The 17,186-nt window shown below is 42.0% G+C and overlaps 2 protein-coding genes across 3 annotated transcripts in view; one reads left to right on the forward strand and one right to left on the reverse strand.

Moving 5' to 3' along the window:
• Positions 1 to 1,428: 1,428 nt before the first annotated feature.
• rpp25l (ribonuclease P/MRP 25 subunit-like) lies at positions 1,429 to 3,640 on the reverse strand. Of its 2 annotated transcripts, none has more exons than XM_014410927.4 (2): positions 3,492 to 3,640; positions 1,429 to 2,412 (listed from the first exon to the last, which is right to left on the reverse strand). In XM_014410927.4, the coding sequence occupies exon 2, from the start codon at positions 2,410 to 2,412 to the stop codon at positions 1,753 to 1,755; it is 660 nt and encodes a 219-aa protein (XP_014266413.3). In that variant the 5' UTR covers positions 3,492 to 3,640; the 3' UTR covers positions 1,429 to 1,752. The 2 variants fall into 2 exon arrangements, with proteins under 2 accessions (XP_014266413.3, XP_014266414.3); XM_014410928.3 differs by lacking the exon at positions 3,492 to 3,640 and adding an exon at positions 3,038 to 3,485.
• Positions 3,641 to 9,568: 5,928 nt separating this feature from the next.
• LOC105940723 (collagen alpha-6(VI) chain) overlaps positions 9,569 to 17,186 on the forward strand; it is a 47,322-nt gene continuing 39,704 nt past the window's right edge. The window contains exons 1-4 of the mRNA XM_076890356.1: positions 9,569 to 9,631; positions 14,187 to 14,294; positions 14,788 to 15,375; positions 16,287 to 16,844. Of these exons, the coding sequence (XP_076746471.1) occupies positions 14,216 to 14,294; positions 14,788 to 15,375; positions 16,287 to 16,844 (1,225 nt within the window). The 5' untranslated portion in view covers positions 9,569 to 9,631; positions 14,187 to 14,215. The remainder of the gene's footprint in view (positions 9,632 to 14,186; positions 14,295 to 14,787; positions 15,376 to 16,286; positions 16,845 to 17,186) is intronic.

Consider the following 17,186-nt stretch of genomic DNA (forward strand, 5'->3'; position numbering starts at 1 on the left):
TCTAGTGCAGAGTCCACAACCCATGCTGTGTTTTTGTCACTTCCTGTAGATGCAGCACTTATTGAAAACCCTAAAATCACCTGTTTTGTAAGGTTTCGATCACTGAACAAAGTATGTGTGTGCGACCTGGGCTGCCTGTGGGATCAAACATCCAAAGCACTGACTGAACTCAGTTTTCTCTGGAAATCCAAGTAATGAAGTCCAATAAAAACAGCTCCCTGTGAGAGCCAGTTTGATGTGAGCACTGACATTTTGTGGGTTCAGCACTTACACACACTGTGTGTGTGTGTGTGTGTGTGTGTGTGTGCGTGTGCGTGAGTGTGAGAGAGAGAGAGAGGTGGCAGGAAACTGTTGTTAAAGACGCAGCGATCAGGCGGCTCGTCTCCAGCCGGTCAGCCTCACGTGTCTGAACGCTCTCGTCTGACACGCTAATGTGGAAGCTCCACGCTGAGAGCAAAGAGAGCTCAAACACAACAAACCTAAGCAGACACTTGATTTTTGAAGAAAGGCTAAGTAGCTATTTTGATCAAAATTGCAAATCAGTTTGTAAAAAGGGTCACCAGCACCTTTATTGCCTTAGGAAACTTGTTCATTTCCACATTGACCAAAAATTTTAACTTTGTTTTATCGTTCTTTTATTGAGTCTGTTTTATCCTTTTGTTTGGTGGCATGGTTTGGTCAGACCTCTGTCACAGAGAAAAACTCTCTAAATCAGATAGTGAGATGGTCCAGCCGTCTGATAGGTGAGCCACAGTCTTGTTTAGCCTCCCTGTACTCTGAGCAGGTACAGAGGATGGCTTTATCAATCCTTAAAAATGGTTCCCATCCTCTAAAGGGTGAATTTCAGCTTCTTCCCTCAGGACGGAGGTTTCTATTTCCGAGATGCAGGACAAAGCGTTATAAAAATAGCTTTGTCCCCGTTGCTGTCACTGAATTAAATAAGAACTGTTTTTGATTCAAAATATTAAAATTACTATATATGTGCCACAGTGAGTTTTATATATTTACTAGGTATGTGTGTTTTTAAAGGGATGTCAAATGCTGTCATTTTTCTGTAAAGCAAATTTACCTTGCCTTTAGGTATAAATAAAGTTACCTTACCTTACTAAAGCTATCCAGAGCTCAGCAGCCTCGGTACGAGCAAAGGATCAAAACTGTTAGGGAGGGTGGCCGTCAAAGGAGGCGTCAGGTCAAGGCGAGCTGCGTGCAGAGAAGCTGCATCGCCCACGTTTAGCAAAGCGGCATCATTATGAAATGTGGCCCCAGCTCTGCACAGCAGGGCCTCCTCTCCATCTCTTATCACGTTATTCGGCTGGTTGCTAATTAAAAGCTAATCGAGCACAAATAAATTCAGCCGTGATCCCAGAAACTGAAATTAAAGGGAGAAAATAAACCTGGTTTTACCACTTTAATAACCCACAAACAAACTTTTTCTTCTTGTAAATAAAATCATTTATTTTACAAACAGCAAAGTTCAGTGTGAGAAACACTCGCCTCCTGCTTTCTTATCAGCTCACACACAAATTAAACTCGGGGACTCAGAAACTTAAAGCTGATTTAACTCTGCCGGACCTCCGTGTGAGGTCATCTTCTCAGACGTGTGCAGTTTCCACCAAACCGGCTCTTCTTAGATTCAAACGGACACAAACTCCCCGTTCGTGGTCGCAGCCGTGATGAGAGCTGCGTCTCCAGCTACGACTTTTCAGGAGGACAAAGTTTCCGAGCTCCAAGCAGCTGCTTCAGAAATCTGAATCAACTCTGTCCTTTGGCCGCCTCTCTCGACCGACCGATCTGACGGCCGGATCCTTTCCCTCTGCCGCCACCGCCCCCTCCTCGCTTTCTCCTGTGTCCAGGTCTCTGCCCGCTGAACCCTCCGCCCTCCTCCCTGTTGGCCGCCTGCGTCCACAGGGCGTCGTAGCGGCCCGGCGCCTGGTACCCCGGCTGGTTGGAGTCCAGCGGCTCTCTGGAGAGGAGGATCCAGATGACAGGCAGGTTCCTGCTGACCGTGAGGCTGTCGAGGCCAGCGGCGGGCTCCAGCGGCTCCCACACCTCCTCCACGGTGCCGTACAGGAGCTTGGTGAGCTGGTGCAGCCCTTTCACACGCCGCTTCACGATCTCCGCGCACGTGATGGCTTTGGAGACGCCCTTCCCGCTCGCGGTGAAGACAACATGTCTGCAGAGCGGCCGGCCCGGGGCCTCCTGCGGTGCTTCTACGCCGCCTTCCTCGGGTTGAGGTCGTACTTCCTCGTCAGCCGCTCGGGTTTTGGCCTCCATGCGGCTCAGAGCGTAGCGCAGCAGGTTGCGGATCTTGCTGCCATCTTTGACGTGGATCTCCGGCGTGTCGGCGGCGAGGCCGGGGAACGGACAGACACACGGCTGCTCCACGGTGCGAGCTTTGCTGTAATTCTCCATCTGCAGAAACACAGACGACAGACAGGCGTTACACCGACCGCGGTGCTGCAGTCACTGTGATGGAGGCCGGCCCCGAAGCCAAGCGTGGGCCCGAGTGCAGAGCGATCTCTGTGCTCGCCGTCTAAACTTAAAGCACTTTAGCTGAGGATGGTTTGTGTCACACATCCAAACCTTTATTTTAGGAGCGATTGCAGTCCAGCACATCCTCCCAGAGAAGTCACATTACCCTCCTTCCTGCTTCAAATCAACTGTGTTTATACAGCAACCATTACAGAAATAACTGCCCTCTGTAAGTGACAGCTCTGAACAGTGACAAAGGTCTGACAGAGCTGCTGCTGCTGTGAGCCGAGCAGACACTTTCTACCTTCCTGTCCGTGTTTCAGAACCTACTCAACACCAAGCAGCTGCTCCACCCAAGTGTCCTGCTCCTGCATCATGAGGTGGAGGCTTCCTCAGCTGCAGGGTCACTGCTGCTCAGACTGAATCATAGAGCTGGTGCTAAGTGAGGACGCATGGCAAACATTAACTTGGCGAATGGTTTCACTGGTAGGTTAGTCGGCAGATTAGTACTTTTAAAGCGCAAAATAGAAAAATATAACAACGATGTGACATCATTAGAAACAACCTGAGAAAGAGCTGCAGGGGTGAGAAACACGCCTGTGGGGTCTGCACGGAGCTCAGCCAGGGGACAGCACGGACGCGGACTCAGTGCAGCCACATTTTCACCCGGTCCAGTAAAACCAGCAGGGCTCCAGTGTAGATAAGGGAGAGTTTATTGAGCAAACGACAGGAGAAGTTCAGCCATGAACCAGTTTGTTTCTGTGAGAGCGAAGCTTCAAACCTGTCAGAGGTTTTAACGGAGACTGGCGCGATAACTTCAAGCTGCTTTTGCGCCCTGAGGCTGGAGCCGAGGACACTAAACTTCCCTCGGTGTGGCCGCTCAACTTTCCCGACACGCACCGCGGCTGCTCCGCTAGCTTAGCACTGCGGCGCTAGCTACAATGCTCCGAGCTAACCGGGGAAGCTAACGGAGACAAACCGCCTTCATTCACAGTCAACGTTACACGCTTATAGCTTACCGTAGTCTTCTCTCACACTACCGCATGTTTACTTCAGCTGCACCGCTTAACTCTACCGTAACACGATACGAACTGTCGTAAACTGCTGTGACGCCCCGTAGTTCAACTCTGTTCACCTGGACGTTTTCAGTGGGACAAACGTTTCGTCATCATCCAGGTGACTTGTTCAGTCTCAGCTGACTGCAGGTTTCCAACCTCATAAACAGGACATCTGCATAATGACTGTGAGCTCAGTTCCTTGATCAATAATATGCAAATTATTATGACAATTGATCATCAACCACTGATCAAAGACCATTTAGCAAATATCCTGTTAAAAAACGCAACAAATTAAAAAACCGCAACAATATGATGTGTTTAATATGCTGCTGAGAATATAGCCCAGAAGAAGCGTATAGTATAGCTTTTATTTTGGAAAGAGCCATTTCTCTGTAATAAACTCTCTTTTCCAAAGATGAGGGATTCCTCCATCAGATAGATTTATTATTTTTTAAATTAGTTTGTTGTTTCAGCAACATTACATATAAAAACTGTACTTTTGAGTTAAAATATATATTTATAATTTTAATCAATGACAAATTAAAAAGGCATGAACATTTTTTGTATCGAAAAAATATCGAACTGTGAATTTTGTGTATCGTTGCAGCCCTAGTAATTATATCTATAATTATAAATGTGCTATACACGAGAGCCCTGAGACACCCATATGGAAAAGATATACATAAATCTTATAAAGTTTGTATCTGTCTTGTGTGAAACTTGTATGAAAAGCATATAAGTGTGAAAACAGATATAATATCCCTTGAAAAATTATATAATGAAACTTGTATGTTTCTGATACTTACTAAAACAATGTATGAAAGTAATGCGAAAGTGGCCACTTTCATGAGTAAATCATGTAAGCCTTATATGATTTACTCATGAAAGTGGCCACTTTCATGAGTAATCACATATAAGCTTTTACTATTTCTTTTCTGTATGGACAGGCTGCCGCCTCTCACCCTGTTCACACAGAATTTCTGCAGAATTTCCTCAGAAAACAAATGTTCTGCTCCCAACATGAATTCTTCCCATCCAGCTCTCTCTGTGTCACACACACACACACACACACACACACACACACACACACACACACACACACACACACACACACACACACACACACACACACCTTTCATTGTAAGAAGTGATTCATGTTTAAATCTATAGTTTCCTTTTGCTCATTAAATCTCTGTTAGTTGCTTCGGAGCTAACGTCCAAAGCAACTAAGCTTCAACTGCTTTTTACACAATTCGTTTCTAGACTGTTTGTTTGCTCTGCAGTGTTACACATTAACATAGACGAGGGCTCGGGAACATTACAGTTAGCAGCCCTTCCTCCATGAGCTCCATCAGAACCATGAGGGAAAATATGACTGAGTGGGACTGCAGAAGCTTTGTGAAGCCTTGGAGCAGATTTGTTTTGGACAGCAGCCTCGCTGTGATGGTCCCAGTGTGGAATTCATCTGGATTCATTCTGCTTGTGTTCAGGCAGAATTTCTGCAGAATTTCCTCTGAAAACAAATATTCTCCTTCCAACATGAACACTTGCCATCCAACCCTCTTTCTCTCACACACAGTGTTTTCCAGTGTGAGCAGGATCAGAGCAGACATGTGTTTTTAGTCTTCAGCATTCAGCCAAATAGCTGGTTAGAGTGCAAAGTTTGGGTGCAGGATTTTCAGGACTGCCTTAACCTGCAGTCTGTCTAATGGCCAGCAGGTGGAGACAGGTGATGTTAGGGCTGTTCGATATAACCATGTATATCGATGACGATATAAAAACATCGTTTCATTTTACGCTATCGTTTGTTTTGTGGTGTCGCAAAATAAACTGTTTACAGCAATATTTTTTCATGTTTTGATGCTCACTGTAGTGGCTATATTCATTTCTTAAAGTTCTCTCTTTCTCTTATATTTAATATAACCACACTACGGACGGACAAGCGCCTGTTTTAATGCGTTGTCGTTAGCAACAACGACGGTAACAGCATCGCGTGTCCGCTTGTTTATGTTCCACATAAACCTTTCACAATAAAGCTCAAGATCCTGTGGAAACCTTTCAAAATAAACTGAATCACGTGAAAGAGCAGAGACGGATGAGAAGCAAAAAAGAGCCGCCAGGTGCTAACAAATAGACCTTAGACTCAAACATTAGAACAGGCTTTTCCCCGCAGCACGCCGTGTACAAACCGGATTCCAAAAAAGCTGGGACACTAATCAAATTGTGAATAAAACTGAATGCAATGATGTGGAGATGGCAAATGTCAATATTTTATTCAGAATAGAACGTAGATGACAGATCAAAAGTTCAATCCGAGAAACATTTGAAAGGAAAAATATGTTGATTCAAAATTTCACAGTGTCAACAAATCCCAAAAAAGTATTATAGATTTTTTGATAAATAACAACTTGACAGATATTTGGAGAGTAAGAAATCCAGGAATTAAGAGCTTTTCCTGGTTTAAACCAAATGGAGCTTGTAAGTCTAGAATAGACTATTGGCTAGGAAGTGACATCATTCTTAGCCACACTGTAAAAGTTGTGATGTCAAATGCACCTCTATCTGATCATTGCTTTATTGAACTGTGCTTAGAATCCGAAATTAGACAATCAAATAAAAGAACTTATTGGAAGTTCAATGCCAAACTTTTACAAAATGAAGACTACTGCAACATAGTCAAAAAAATTATAAAAGATATTATGGCTGATCATCTAATTGTAGGATATATCAGTAAATGGGAATTCATTAAATTCAAAATTAGAGAATTTAGTATTCAATTCAGTAAAAACACAAGTCAAAAGCAAAGAGAATATGAATGTAAATTATTCCAAGAAATTACTTATTGCTGTAGTAAAGATGATCTAAATACCCAAGAAAGGAGTAAACTTATGGAGTTGCAAACTAAATTAGATCAGCTCTACCTAAATAAAGCAGAAGGAGCTTTTGTGCGTTCACGGGCCAAGTGGATTGAGGAGGGGGAAAGAAATTCTTCATATTTTTTTAATTTAGAAAAGAGCAGACAGAAAAGAAATTTTATATCTTCTCTGTTAATTGATGGCATTGAATGTGACGACCCTAAAATTTTGGAGAATGAAACTTATACATTCTATTCCAATTTATACTCCTCACAGTTCTCTCAAGCAGATTGTGATGTCTTTTTTGATCAAATAGATAATCTGATCCCTAAAATTGATGAATCGTTTAAGGGATTATGTGAATCTGACTTCAGAATTGAAGAGTTAGATGCATCTGTTAAGAAAATGGCGCTTAATAAATCCCCTGGTCCAGATGGGCTTACAGTTAATTTCTTCCAGTTTTTTTGGGAAGACTTACGGGAAATTTTATTCAAAGCTATACTGGCCAGTATTGAAAAGGGAGAATTGATGTCTAGCATGAAACAAGGATTAATTACATTAATTCCTAAACCAAACAAATATAAACGACAATTGGATAACTTAAGGCCCATAACTTTATTAAATACAGATTATAAAATTTTCTCTAGCTCAGTTGCAACAAGGCTCAAACAAGGGGTTTCAAGTTTAATTAGTGAGACACAATCAGGGTTTTTGAAAGACAGGAACATTCATAATAATATCAGATTGGTTTTAGACTTACTGGACTACAATGATCTGATTAGTGATGACAGTTTTATTCTTTTCTTGGACTTTTATAAAGCTTTCGATTCAGTAGAACATCCTTTTATTTTAGAAACACTAACTCTAATCTAACACTAATTATTAACCAAAATGGATAGTTTATCTAGATTTATATATCCAGCTTACTCTTTATCAATATCGAATAAAGTTATTAAAACAATTAATAGCTTGAATTTTAATTTTATTTGGAGGAATAAGTGCCATTATATATCTAAAGATGATTTGGTTAAACCATACATTGAAGGCGGTGGAAACGCAATTGATTTTGATATAATGAATGGTGTTTTGAAACTTAAATGGTTAAAATCCTTCCTAAATAATCCACACTCCATTTGGTTTTTTATACCAAGTAAGGTCTTTAACACACTGGGGGGTATCGACTTTCTCCTAAAGTGTGACTTTGAAATTACTAAGCTACCTGCTAAACTCTCTGAATTCCATAAACAGATCCTTCTTTATTGGAAAATGTTATTTAAACATAATTTCACTCCACATAATAGCCCAATTTGGAACAATAGATATATGCTGATGAACAGAAAATCTATTTTTATTCAAGATTGGTTATCAAAAGGTGTTTGGGCAATTGCCCATTTTGTAGATGAGGAAGGACATGTTCTAGGACATCAAGATTTTTGCCAGAAATTTAATATCCAATGTTCTAAAAGTAAATTTAATCGGGTTATAAAATCCATTCCATTGTCACTTAAAAACATAGTTGTAAATGATATAATATATTCTGACATCTCCCCCAAGTTAAGGCAATTATATATAGATGGTATTCGATTTTGTGATGTTAAATGGAACAATAAGTTTCTTAGATCTTCATTAAGGAGTCTTTATTCTCCAAATTTACTTAGACGTAATTACATATTGAAAGATTTCCAAAGGGAAGAAATTGGAAAAAATAAGAACTGACACCTTCCCTATCCCTCCTAAAGGAAAGAAGTCCAATTTAAAATCTTGAATAAAATTTACCCGACAAATAGACTCCTTAGTGATAGATTCAAAATAGAAACGGGTAATTGTGTATTTTGTGAAACAGAAGAGGAGGATTTGGACCATCTATTCTTTTTGTGCAATTTTATACAAATATTTTGGTTGGATTTTCATACCTGGCTTTATTCCAGTGGGAGTCAAATTACCCCATTTACCTTAAATATGATAATGTTTGGAGTGTTTTTGAAAGAAAAGAAAGCTAATTATGGTGTTAATGTGTTATTAATCTTGTGCAAGCATTTTATACATAAATGTCGCTTTTTTAAGACTAAACCAACACTAGCTTAAACGACTTAAACCTGTTGGTTAAATCTTTGACTTTAGTTAAAAAGAAAAAGGCTGCTTTTTTTATTTCCTTTATGGAAGACTTTGATTTAGTGAGTTAATAATTTGTTGAATTATGTGACCCCATCTTTATATTTTATTTTCACTATGTATGAAAGTTGCTAATATGTAAGAAAGGTCTATTCTCTGAATCTGTAATATATGGTGCATTTTGTTTGTATGTTTATATTACTAATAAAAAAATAAAAAATAAAAAAAAATCCCAAAAAAGTTGGGACAAGTAGCAATAAGAGGCTGGAAAAAATAAATTTGAGCATAACGAAGAGCTGGAAGACCAATTAACACTAATTAGTAGGGATGGGTATTGTTTAGGTTTTATCCGATACCGGTGCCAAACCGGTACTTTTGAAACGGTGCCGGTGCTTAAACGGTGCTCAAACCGTGTCGCTAGCGGCCACATAGCACATCATTATATAGCAGCTAGCCCAACTTCAGTAACCCTACAAACGTCACTGCTGTTTAGCTTTCTGTCTTCATTTATGTTTGAAGTGATAGCAGAGCTGTACGTTTGAATTTTTCATAAATCTCTCAGTCAGAGCATGCTATATCATGCTTAGGTGGAAGCTAGCGAGCTAACTTCCTGCTAACTGTGTTAAACTTCGTAAATCCTGTTTTCATGGATGCTTGGATGTTAAACTTAATTGTTACACCTGGTAAAGCAGCAACGCTGATCATTTTATTGAAGATGAAAGAATTTAGACAGTTTTTAACTCTCAGTGATGCTGCAGTGTTCGTTTGACTTTGGGAGTTTGGGCCCAGGCACAGCTAATGATGTCAGACTTAAAGACTGGATAGGGCAGAGTAAGAAGCTCAGAGAAGCCAGCAGTTAGAAACTCTTCAGCACGACTCTGAGATTTTAAGCTAAAGGTTTTAAGCTAAAAGCGCACAGATGCTTCAGTGTGACCAGAAAATCCTTTTGATTCACAAGTCAAACATGTAAATCCACCTCTAATGAGGAAGATGACGGGAGGAGCCGGAGGAGGTGCCACCTTTCCTCCTCCACCCCCCCGCCATCGCCCCTCTCCTCCTCTAAAAGCAGCCCTGAGCTGCAGCTCTGGATCAGATGTTTGGTTGCAGAGGTGCTGATGCTGCTGCAGCAGAGCTGTAAGTGGGTTCACGTCTTTTTCTCTTTGATCTTGCAGTCAAAGAAAATATGCAGATTTTTCTGAGTCAATTTGGGAAGTTTGGAATTTCCTGTTGTGTCAGAGAGGAAATGATTGCATGCGCAGTTTACCGTCTGTCTCCTCCTGAAATATCACCTGATGATGTCTGATCACAGGTCAGTTTTGTGTGATTCCAGCTGTGATGTTGTGAATGCAGCTGCTTGTCTGCTGAGACTTTTAGTGGAGCTCAAACTACAGACTGAGCTGCAGCAGCTCACGGTGTGTCAGAGCAGACGGGATTCATTGAGAATGTGCTGCCTGATGAATGTTGCTTGGATGGACTGACACTGCTGACTCAGATCACTGGAGCAGCAGCTATTTATAGTTTGTAGATTCAGATGACTATTGAGCATGTTTTCAGATCTGCCCACTTCAGTGTAGAGCAGGGGTGTCAAAGTCCAGTCCTCGAGGGCCGCTGTCCTGCAACTTTTCCATGTGTCGCTGCTGCAACACGCCTGAATACAATCAGTAGATCATCAGCAAGACTCTTTAGAACGTGACTGCATGCTGAGTAGGGCTGGGTATCGTCACTGATTTCTAGAATCGATTCGATTCCGATTCACAAGGTCATATAATTCAGATCAGTACATTTACATATTTTTGTATCTATAAAAAGGAAGCTGACACTTTCGAGACTTTATCAAAGGTGTGAGCGTCACAGCGAGGCCTTTGTGTCAAAGTAGCTGAAGATAAAACAGAAAAACATGAAGGTGATTTTCCTGTTCTGGGATTTTATAAAAATATTCTGCAGTAGATCAAAAACGAAAGAAAACCATTAATCAACACATGAACATTACCTCTGAAGTTACAGCGGTTTTATTAGAGACACGGCGTTTTGCATTTTGCATAATTTAAAAAAGTTTACATTTGTTCAGAACTGAACCGCAGAAATTAGGTTTTCTTTTTGGAAGTAAGTAAAAGGAAAAAACAGCGGCCGACAGCCTGTAAACAACGGTAGACTTGTGCGTAACAAGCAAGCGAATAATGCAGAAAACAGATTTTTAGACGGGAAACTTGTTGAAGTACAGAGAGAGGGAGAGAGAGCTGTGCATGAAGTGTGATTTTATCCTGGTGGAGGCAAAACAGTAAAAGTCAGAGTGAATTCGGTCAATATTGTTTGGAGAGAGATAAACTAACAGCTTCGGAATCAGCGCAAAAAAGGCGTGAACACAAAGCATGGACCCGCCGACAGATCGGAATCAGCGAGCAGTCGGCTTTCAGCCCCGAGCGTGTGCGTGCCGTCAGGTGAGAAAGGCGACATCTCACTGATTCTGATCCGTCGGCGGGTCCATGCTGTGTGTTTACGTCTTTGTGTTCCTGCTCTCATTTACTGTTTTAGCTGTTTGGTGGTTCTTGAAATTTTGTGAGGTTCAACCTGAGATTCTGGCGTTTTGGGCAAAATAAATTTATATTAAAAAAATCGATTCAGAATTTTAATGAATCGATTTTACGTTATCCAAGCCAGAATCGATTTTTAATCAATAAATCGATTATCAAAACCCAGCCCTAATGCTGAGGTGCAATTCAGCCATTTGATTCATGTTACAGCAGCTCATGAGTGAATGAACACAGTGCAGTAAAAGTACATTTTTCCAAACATTAAATTAACCTGAGTAGGGTTGCAACGTCAGCATGCAGTCAGGTTCTACAGAGTCTTGCTACTGATTTTATTCAGGCGCGTCGCAGCAAGCACATGTGGCCCTGAGGACTGAACTTTGACCCCTGGTGTAGAGAATTAAGACGTGCTGTTTTACCTCAGCGGGCTTTTGTGGTGACTGCGTGTGATGGTGTTTGTTGATGAGCTACAGAGATGCAGCCTGTGTGTTCTTATGTTCATCAGCTCATGTGTAAAAACTCGTTCTGCCTACGAAGGAGTACCAGGGCCATATTTAAAAAAGAATATTTAAATAATCTCCAAAGGCTGATTCTGTTCATCTGGACGCAGCGTTTTGTGGGAGAAACGTTTCGTCATCATCCAGGTGACGTCTTCAGTCTCAGCTGACTGCAGGTCTCAATCTTATAAACATACATTTGCATAATGACTGAAACCAGCCCACTGAGGAACAGTGAGCTGGGAGGCAGTTCCTTCATCGTGATTATGTAAATGTGCATAATTTCCACTGAAAATGCTCCGTCCAGATGAACAGAATCAACTTTTGGAGAGTTACTTACCTGGATGACTAAGCATGCATCGAGAAATGTTTAAATAATGTTATTACTTTCTTATACTTTTGCTTTTTATTTGCTTTAGCATTTAATCAAAGTTTATATTTCATGAAAAAGGTTGAAACTGGATTTTAGATCTCTAATCTCACTCCTTTTCTCCAGAATCTGTTGTTAATAGTAATTTTAAGAATAAAGTCAAAATATTATATTTACTTTTCTTTCTCGACATTTTGCTACAGTACGTTTGCGCGAGCTTGCATTTGCAGAATGAATGAGGTTTGACTTCTCGTCTTTTTATTTATTTATTTTTTTGAAATTCTTCAGTATTTCATAGAATTGATTAACGATTCTGATTTGAGTGTTTTAGAATGATTAAAAATCAAAGAAATATTTCTAACTGGCAGAATATAAAAATGTTGGTTCTTGTGTTGTCTGTGTTATAACTAACTCATCTTTGCATTTCAGATTATTCTCTGACTCGAGCGAACCTTTTTTATTTGCCCTAAACACCAAAAAAAACTTTAACCAGTGCTCGTTAACGCCTGACATAGGAGGTCAGGTGGACAGGCCTCAGCATGGTAAAGGTTAAAGTTCATAACAGTAGAATTAGAAAACTAGAGAAGATTTCTCAGGGTGGCATGGAAACCAAAGCCATTTCTTTTACACCTACTGTTACGTCCTGTAATGTGCATTGTACATATATGGTTACAATACATCAAAGCAGTAAGTATAGGGCTTTGGAACTGACGTATCGGCACAATGTATTGTGGGAGCGTGGCACCATATTTCTGGCGTGAGCTGGAAGGAAGGTTGTTAGAAACATGCTTAAAAGCAGCTCAAAAGAAAAAGGACGGTACAGAGACAGATTGTGTCCAGATGCAAAGAGACGGTATTTGCCAAAAATATCGAGCACTGGAAATGTGGACCCGTATGAAGTACAGCCGTGGAGTAGAAACCCTGAAGACCAACCGCTAGTCACTCAGCCTGATATATTTTCTTATCTTGTCTGTGGAGTCAGCGCGTACAAGGTGAACCAGTTTCACAATTATAAACCTCTGGAGGGACACATCCACGTTTGTTGAATAAAGAAACACATTTTTCAAATTACATAATATCACCCACCACTAACACTACTCGGTTTAATGTATCTTTTGAAAAATTGCCGGTATTTACAGCACAAGACTTTTAAGAGTATTTAACAAGAGCAAGTTTCATTTGTGCCTGGTTTTACTACCAGACTGTTCAGCAGACACAGCAAACCTTCACCATCTTACCCAGGAGGGTCCCCTCTTCACCCTCACATGGAAGAAGTAATCTGATTGGCATGGTGGTACGTTTGAAGCAGGGATTTCAGAGTGCCCGTGTGTAGCGCTGGAAACCAGTCACGATGTGTTTCATCCATTTCATTGGCAAGTTTTTCTGCAATAATGCCAAATAGCAACTCTATAAATAGAACATAGTTCTGCAAAATCACTCATTTTAGGATGTTTGTTCTAATTTGTTATGACCCCAGATCACATCGCAAATAAAACTACCCTCATGATGCTTCCAGGTGGGGAAACAATGAAAAGATAAACTATTTTCAAGCTTATTCTCCTGCCGGTTGTGCGTCTGACGTTACGACCACCACACAGCAAGTACGTGTTAACCGTGTGCTTTCTCTCCTCTTTCGCTAGCGCTTTGTTTGGCCCAGAAATATGGCGCCTCAACCAAAAATCCTGGTCACACCCCCTCCCGTGACATCACGCTCCAAAGCCTATACATCGGTCATGTGATTTGGAGGCGCCGGCATTAACAGCAATAACCTTCATTCCATTTCCAGACTGGAACAATAAACCTCGTGTGTGAAATCTGGAAATGCCCACGGTGTTGATTCAAATGCGCTCTGGGACAACCACAAGCATCGGCTGTTACTCACATAAAGATGTAAAGTTGGTCCCGAGCTACAGGAGGAACCATTTCATTGGTGGAGGGGTGGGGGGGAGGGGCTCACTATGTAATATGTTCTGTTTTAGAGTTCACATTAACTGTTAATTGTAGCTAGGCTCAAAGTGTTAATGCTAGCTTATTATTATTTTAGGGAGGCACATGCCAGCCCATGCTAGCCCTGTAGATCCGCCCGTGGGCAGAGTCACAGGAGAACGTTCGCTCCAAAAACGTGCACGGCAGCACGGCTTAGGTTTGCAAAGCTTCATCTGGACAAACGACTAGACTTCGTGAAATGAACTGATTAAAAAATAAAGTCACGTCATTATGCGTGAAAGCAAGTTCACGTAATTTATAATGTCTACAATGTTGTTGGCACTCTTTCCGTCTTGTTGCTGGTGTAGGAGGAGAGAACTACGTGAGCGGTCCCAACATGACGGGGAGGGCAGGTCTTCTCTTCAGCCTCATCACGGCGGCACTCTTCTGTGGCGTCGCTGCTCAGACAGTCAGAGGTCGGTACTTGAACGCAGCATGCCGGGCTGTGTCTTTGAAACCTGAGTTTAGATACAGGATAATCCAGGTGCTCATGTGCTTTTGTACATTTCATGTGATTGCTTTCAAAGACAAACTGTTAACTATCAGGGGCACGGTGTTGCTTCCAGACTAAAAAGTCTATTTTATCCTTTCTAAAGGAATTGAGACACCAATTTAATTCATTTTTCTGCTGATATATTTCTGTTTACTCCATTAAAGTGTGATATTTTTCCGTTTTTCACAATGGTATAGCATCCAATAGTAAGCAGCAAAAAACCAAAAACAAATCAAGCTCATAGCGTGTGCCGTAGAGGGTTAGTGGGATTAATAGTAGAGAACAGGAGACAGAACATTTGTTTCATGAGTTCATCACAATTAATGGAGCTTAGTTGATAATGTTATTCTGGGACTGTGTGTCATCTCCCTGTAATACTTGTGTATGAACACTGATTTTCTTTTGCTGCTATCCAGAGTGTGAAAAGGTCACCGTCGGTGACATCGTCTTCCTAGTTGATGGCTCGTCCAGCATCAATGATAAAAGCTTTCAGGAGATCCGCACATTTCTCCGCAAAACCATCCAGGGCTTTGAAATCGACCCCGACAAGGTTCAGATCGGTTTGGTGCAGTACAGCGACGATCCTTATCCAGAGTTCCAGCTGACGGATCACAGGGACAAGAATTCCCTGCTGGCTGCAGTGCAAAACCTTGCCCACCGAGGAGGCGGCACAAAAACCGGCAAAGCCATAGACTTCCTCCGGACGGAGTACTTCACCGAAGAGGCCGGCAGCCGAGCCGAGCGCCGCGTGCCTCAGATTGCTGTGGTCATCACAGATGGCAAATCAACAGATGACGTATTGGAACCTGCCAGTAGACTGAGGCAGCACGGTGTCATCGTGTTCGCCATCGGGGTCGGAGAATTCAGCAGGACACAGCTTATAACCATCGCTAACTGGCCCTCGGAGCGCTTCGTCCTCACCACTGTCAGCTACCAGAAGCTCCAGGACCAGACCAACAACCTGCTGAAAACGGTCTGTCTCAGTCTGGAGGATCAGACGCTAGGTAAAGAAAGCTGATTGGTTGATACAGTGATCTCTTTATTGCACGATTAATTATATCTAAGAAGCACCTGAATACAGTTTTGACACAAGAATCAACAGAAAGCTGAAAATGCACATTTTGCTTGGTCCATCCTCAGCTGTGCCTCTGAGCACTGTGAGGTGGTGTCATGGTCCTGGGTCTGTTGATCCAGTGTTTTGTGTTCACTTGCGTTTTTCGTCATTTGGTGTTATTATTTATGTTTTAGGTTCCTTGTGTTTATTCTATAGAACCTAGGTTGTTCTGTTTAACCTTTTAGATTCCCCTCGTGTCTTGACTCCTGTGTCTCCTTCTGTGTATATTCATTTAGTTGTATGAGTGCTTGCGCCGTGTTTCTCCTTGTTTGATTTTGTCATGTTTTCCTATGTTCCCCAGCTCGTCTTGTCCTCTCTCTCTCGTGCTCCTCTGTGCTCTCTCGCCCCTCCAGTCTGCGTCTCTGTGTGCTTCCCGTTTTACATTGATGGTCTCCTGTCGCTGTACGTCATGCTCTGTTCGCTCTTCCCCTGTCTTGTTATGAATATTGGTCTCAGCTGTGTTCCCCGTGTGCTCCCACGTCCCTCGCTGTCTTCTGTGTAATTATGTCAGCGTCTCCCTCAGTTCCATGTCACATCCTCCCTCATGGTTGTGTGCCTCTCCCTGTTTTCCTGGGTCTAGTATTAGTAGAATTTCCCAGTTTAGTTTTGTATTGCCTTTTTCCGTTCAGAAAATAAAGTTATATTTTGAGTTCACGTCCTCTCTTCCGAGAGTTCGCATTTGGGTCCTCTCCAGCCTGCGCACAGCCAGTTCATGACAGGTAGTAGATCACATGAGCGCTAAGCTTGTTGTATACTGAACATGAACTTGTACTAAAACACTTTTGCTTCTGTCTTCCTCAGCTTTGGTCGACAGGTTTGCAGATGTTTTCTTCCTGGTGGACAGTGGAATAGCTTCCAATCAGTTTACCCTGTTTAGAAATGAGCTTTCCAGACTGTTGAATCGACTGGAAGTTGGAGCGTCTGGTTACCGTATCGGCTTGGCCCAGTACGGTCAGGACGTCAAAGTTGACTTTCGTCTCAACACTTATCAAACCAAGCAGCAGATCGTGACCGCTGCTCGACGTTTCCGACTGCGTTCACAAACAGGCCAACCACAAAATCTTGGACAAGCTCTGTCCTACGCTAAAGAGAACTTCTTCACTGCTGAGGCAGGAGGCCGCGCACAACAGGGAACCCCACAGTATTTGGTTGTAGTGGCTGGAAAAGACTCGGATGATCCTGTGTTTTGGTCTGCTGAAAATCTGAAAGACGAGGGGGTAATTATTGTGGGGATGGACGCAGGTGCGACAAAGGCTGCTCTGTACCGCTTTGCCAGCCCTGGCTATATCTTTGATTCTTCAAGAGTAACTCTGCTGATTGACCTGCTCACGGCCCGGAGAGTGGAGACTGTCACTAAAGGTGAGAAAGCCGCCATCAGTTCATCATCATCATCATCAGTAACTACACAGCAGTGTTTCTGAAGCAGCTATAAATGCAACGATGGTTTATTATAAGTAAGCCAGAGTTTTCCAGAGGAAGCAGTCAGATCATCCCAACTAACGATGCAGAAAGTCTCCACAAAATCATCTGAGGGTTTTTTTTCAACGTACCTTTGCTCTTTTAAAACGAAATAGCCGTTCACTGTAGTTTAAGACCCGTTACTATCAACTGTGATCCAGGTGTACAAAAACCTGGATCTGGAACATGTCAGCCTAGCCTTTTCACTCGCATGTCACAGTAGACCATAAAAAGACTCAATGA

Source organism: Maylandia zebra, linkage group LG11 (genome assembly GCF_041146795.1).
Source record: "Maylandia zebra isolate NMK-2024a linkage group LG11, Mzebra_GT3a, whole genome shotgun sequence".
NCBI lineage: Eukaryota > Metazoa > Chordata > Actinopteri > Cichliformes > Cichlidae > Maylandia > Maylandia zebra.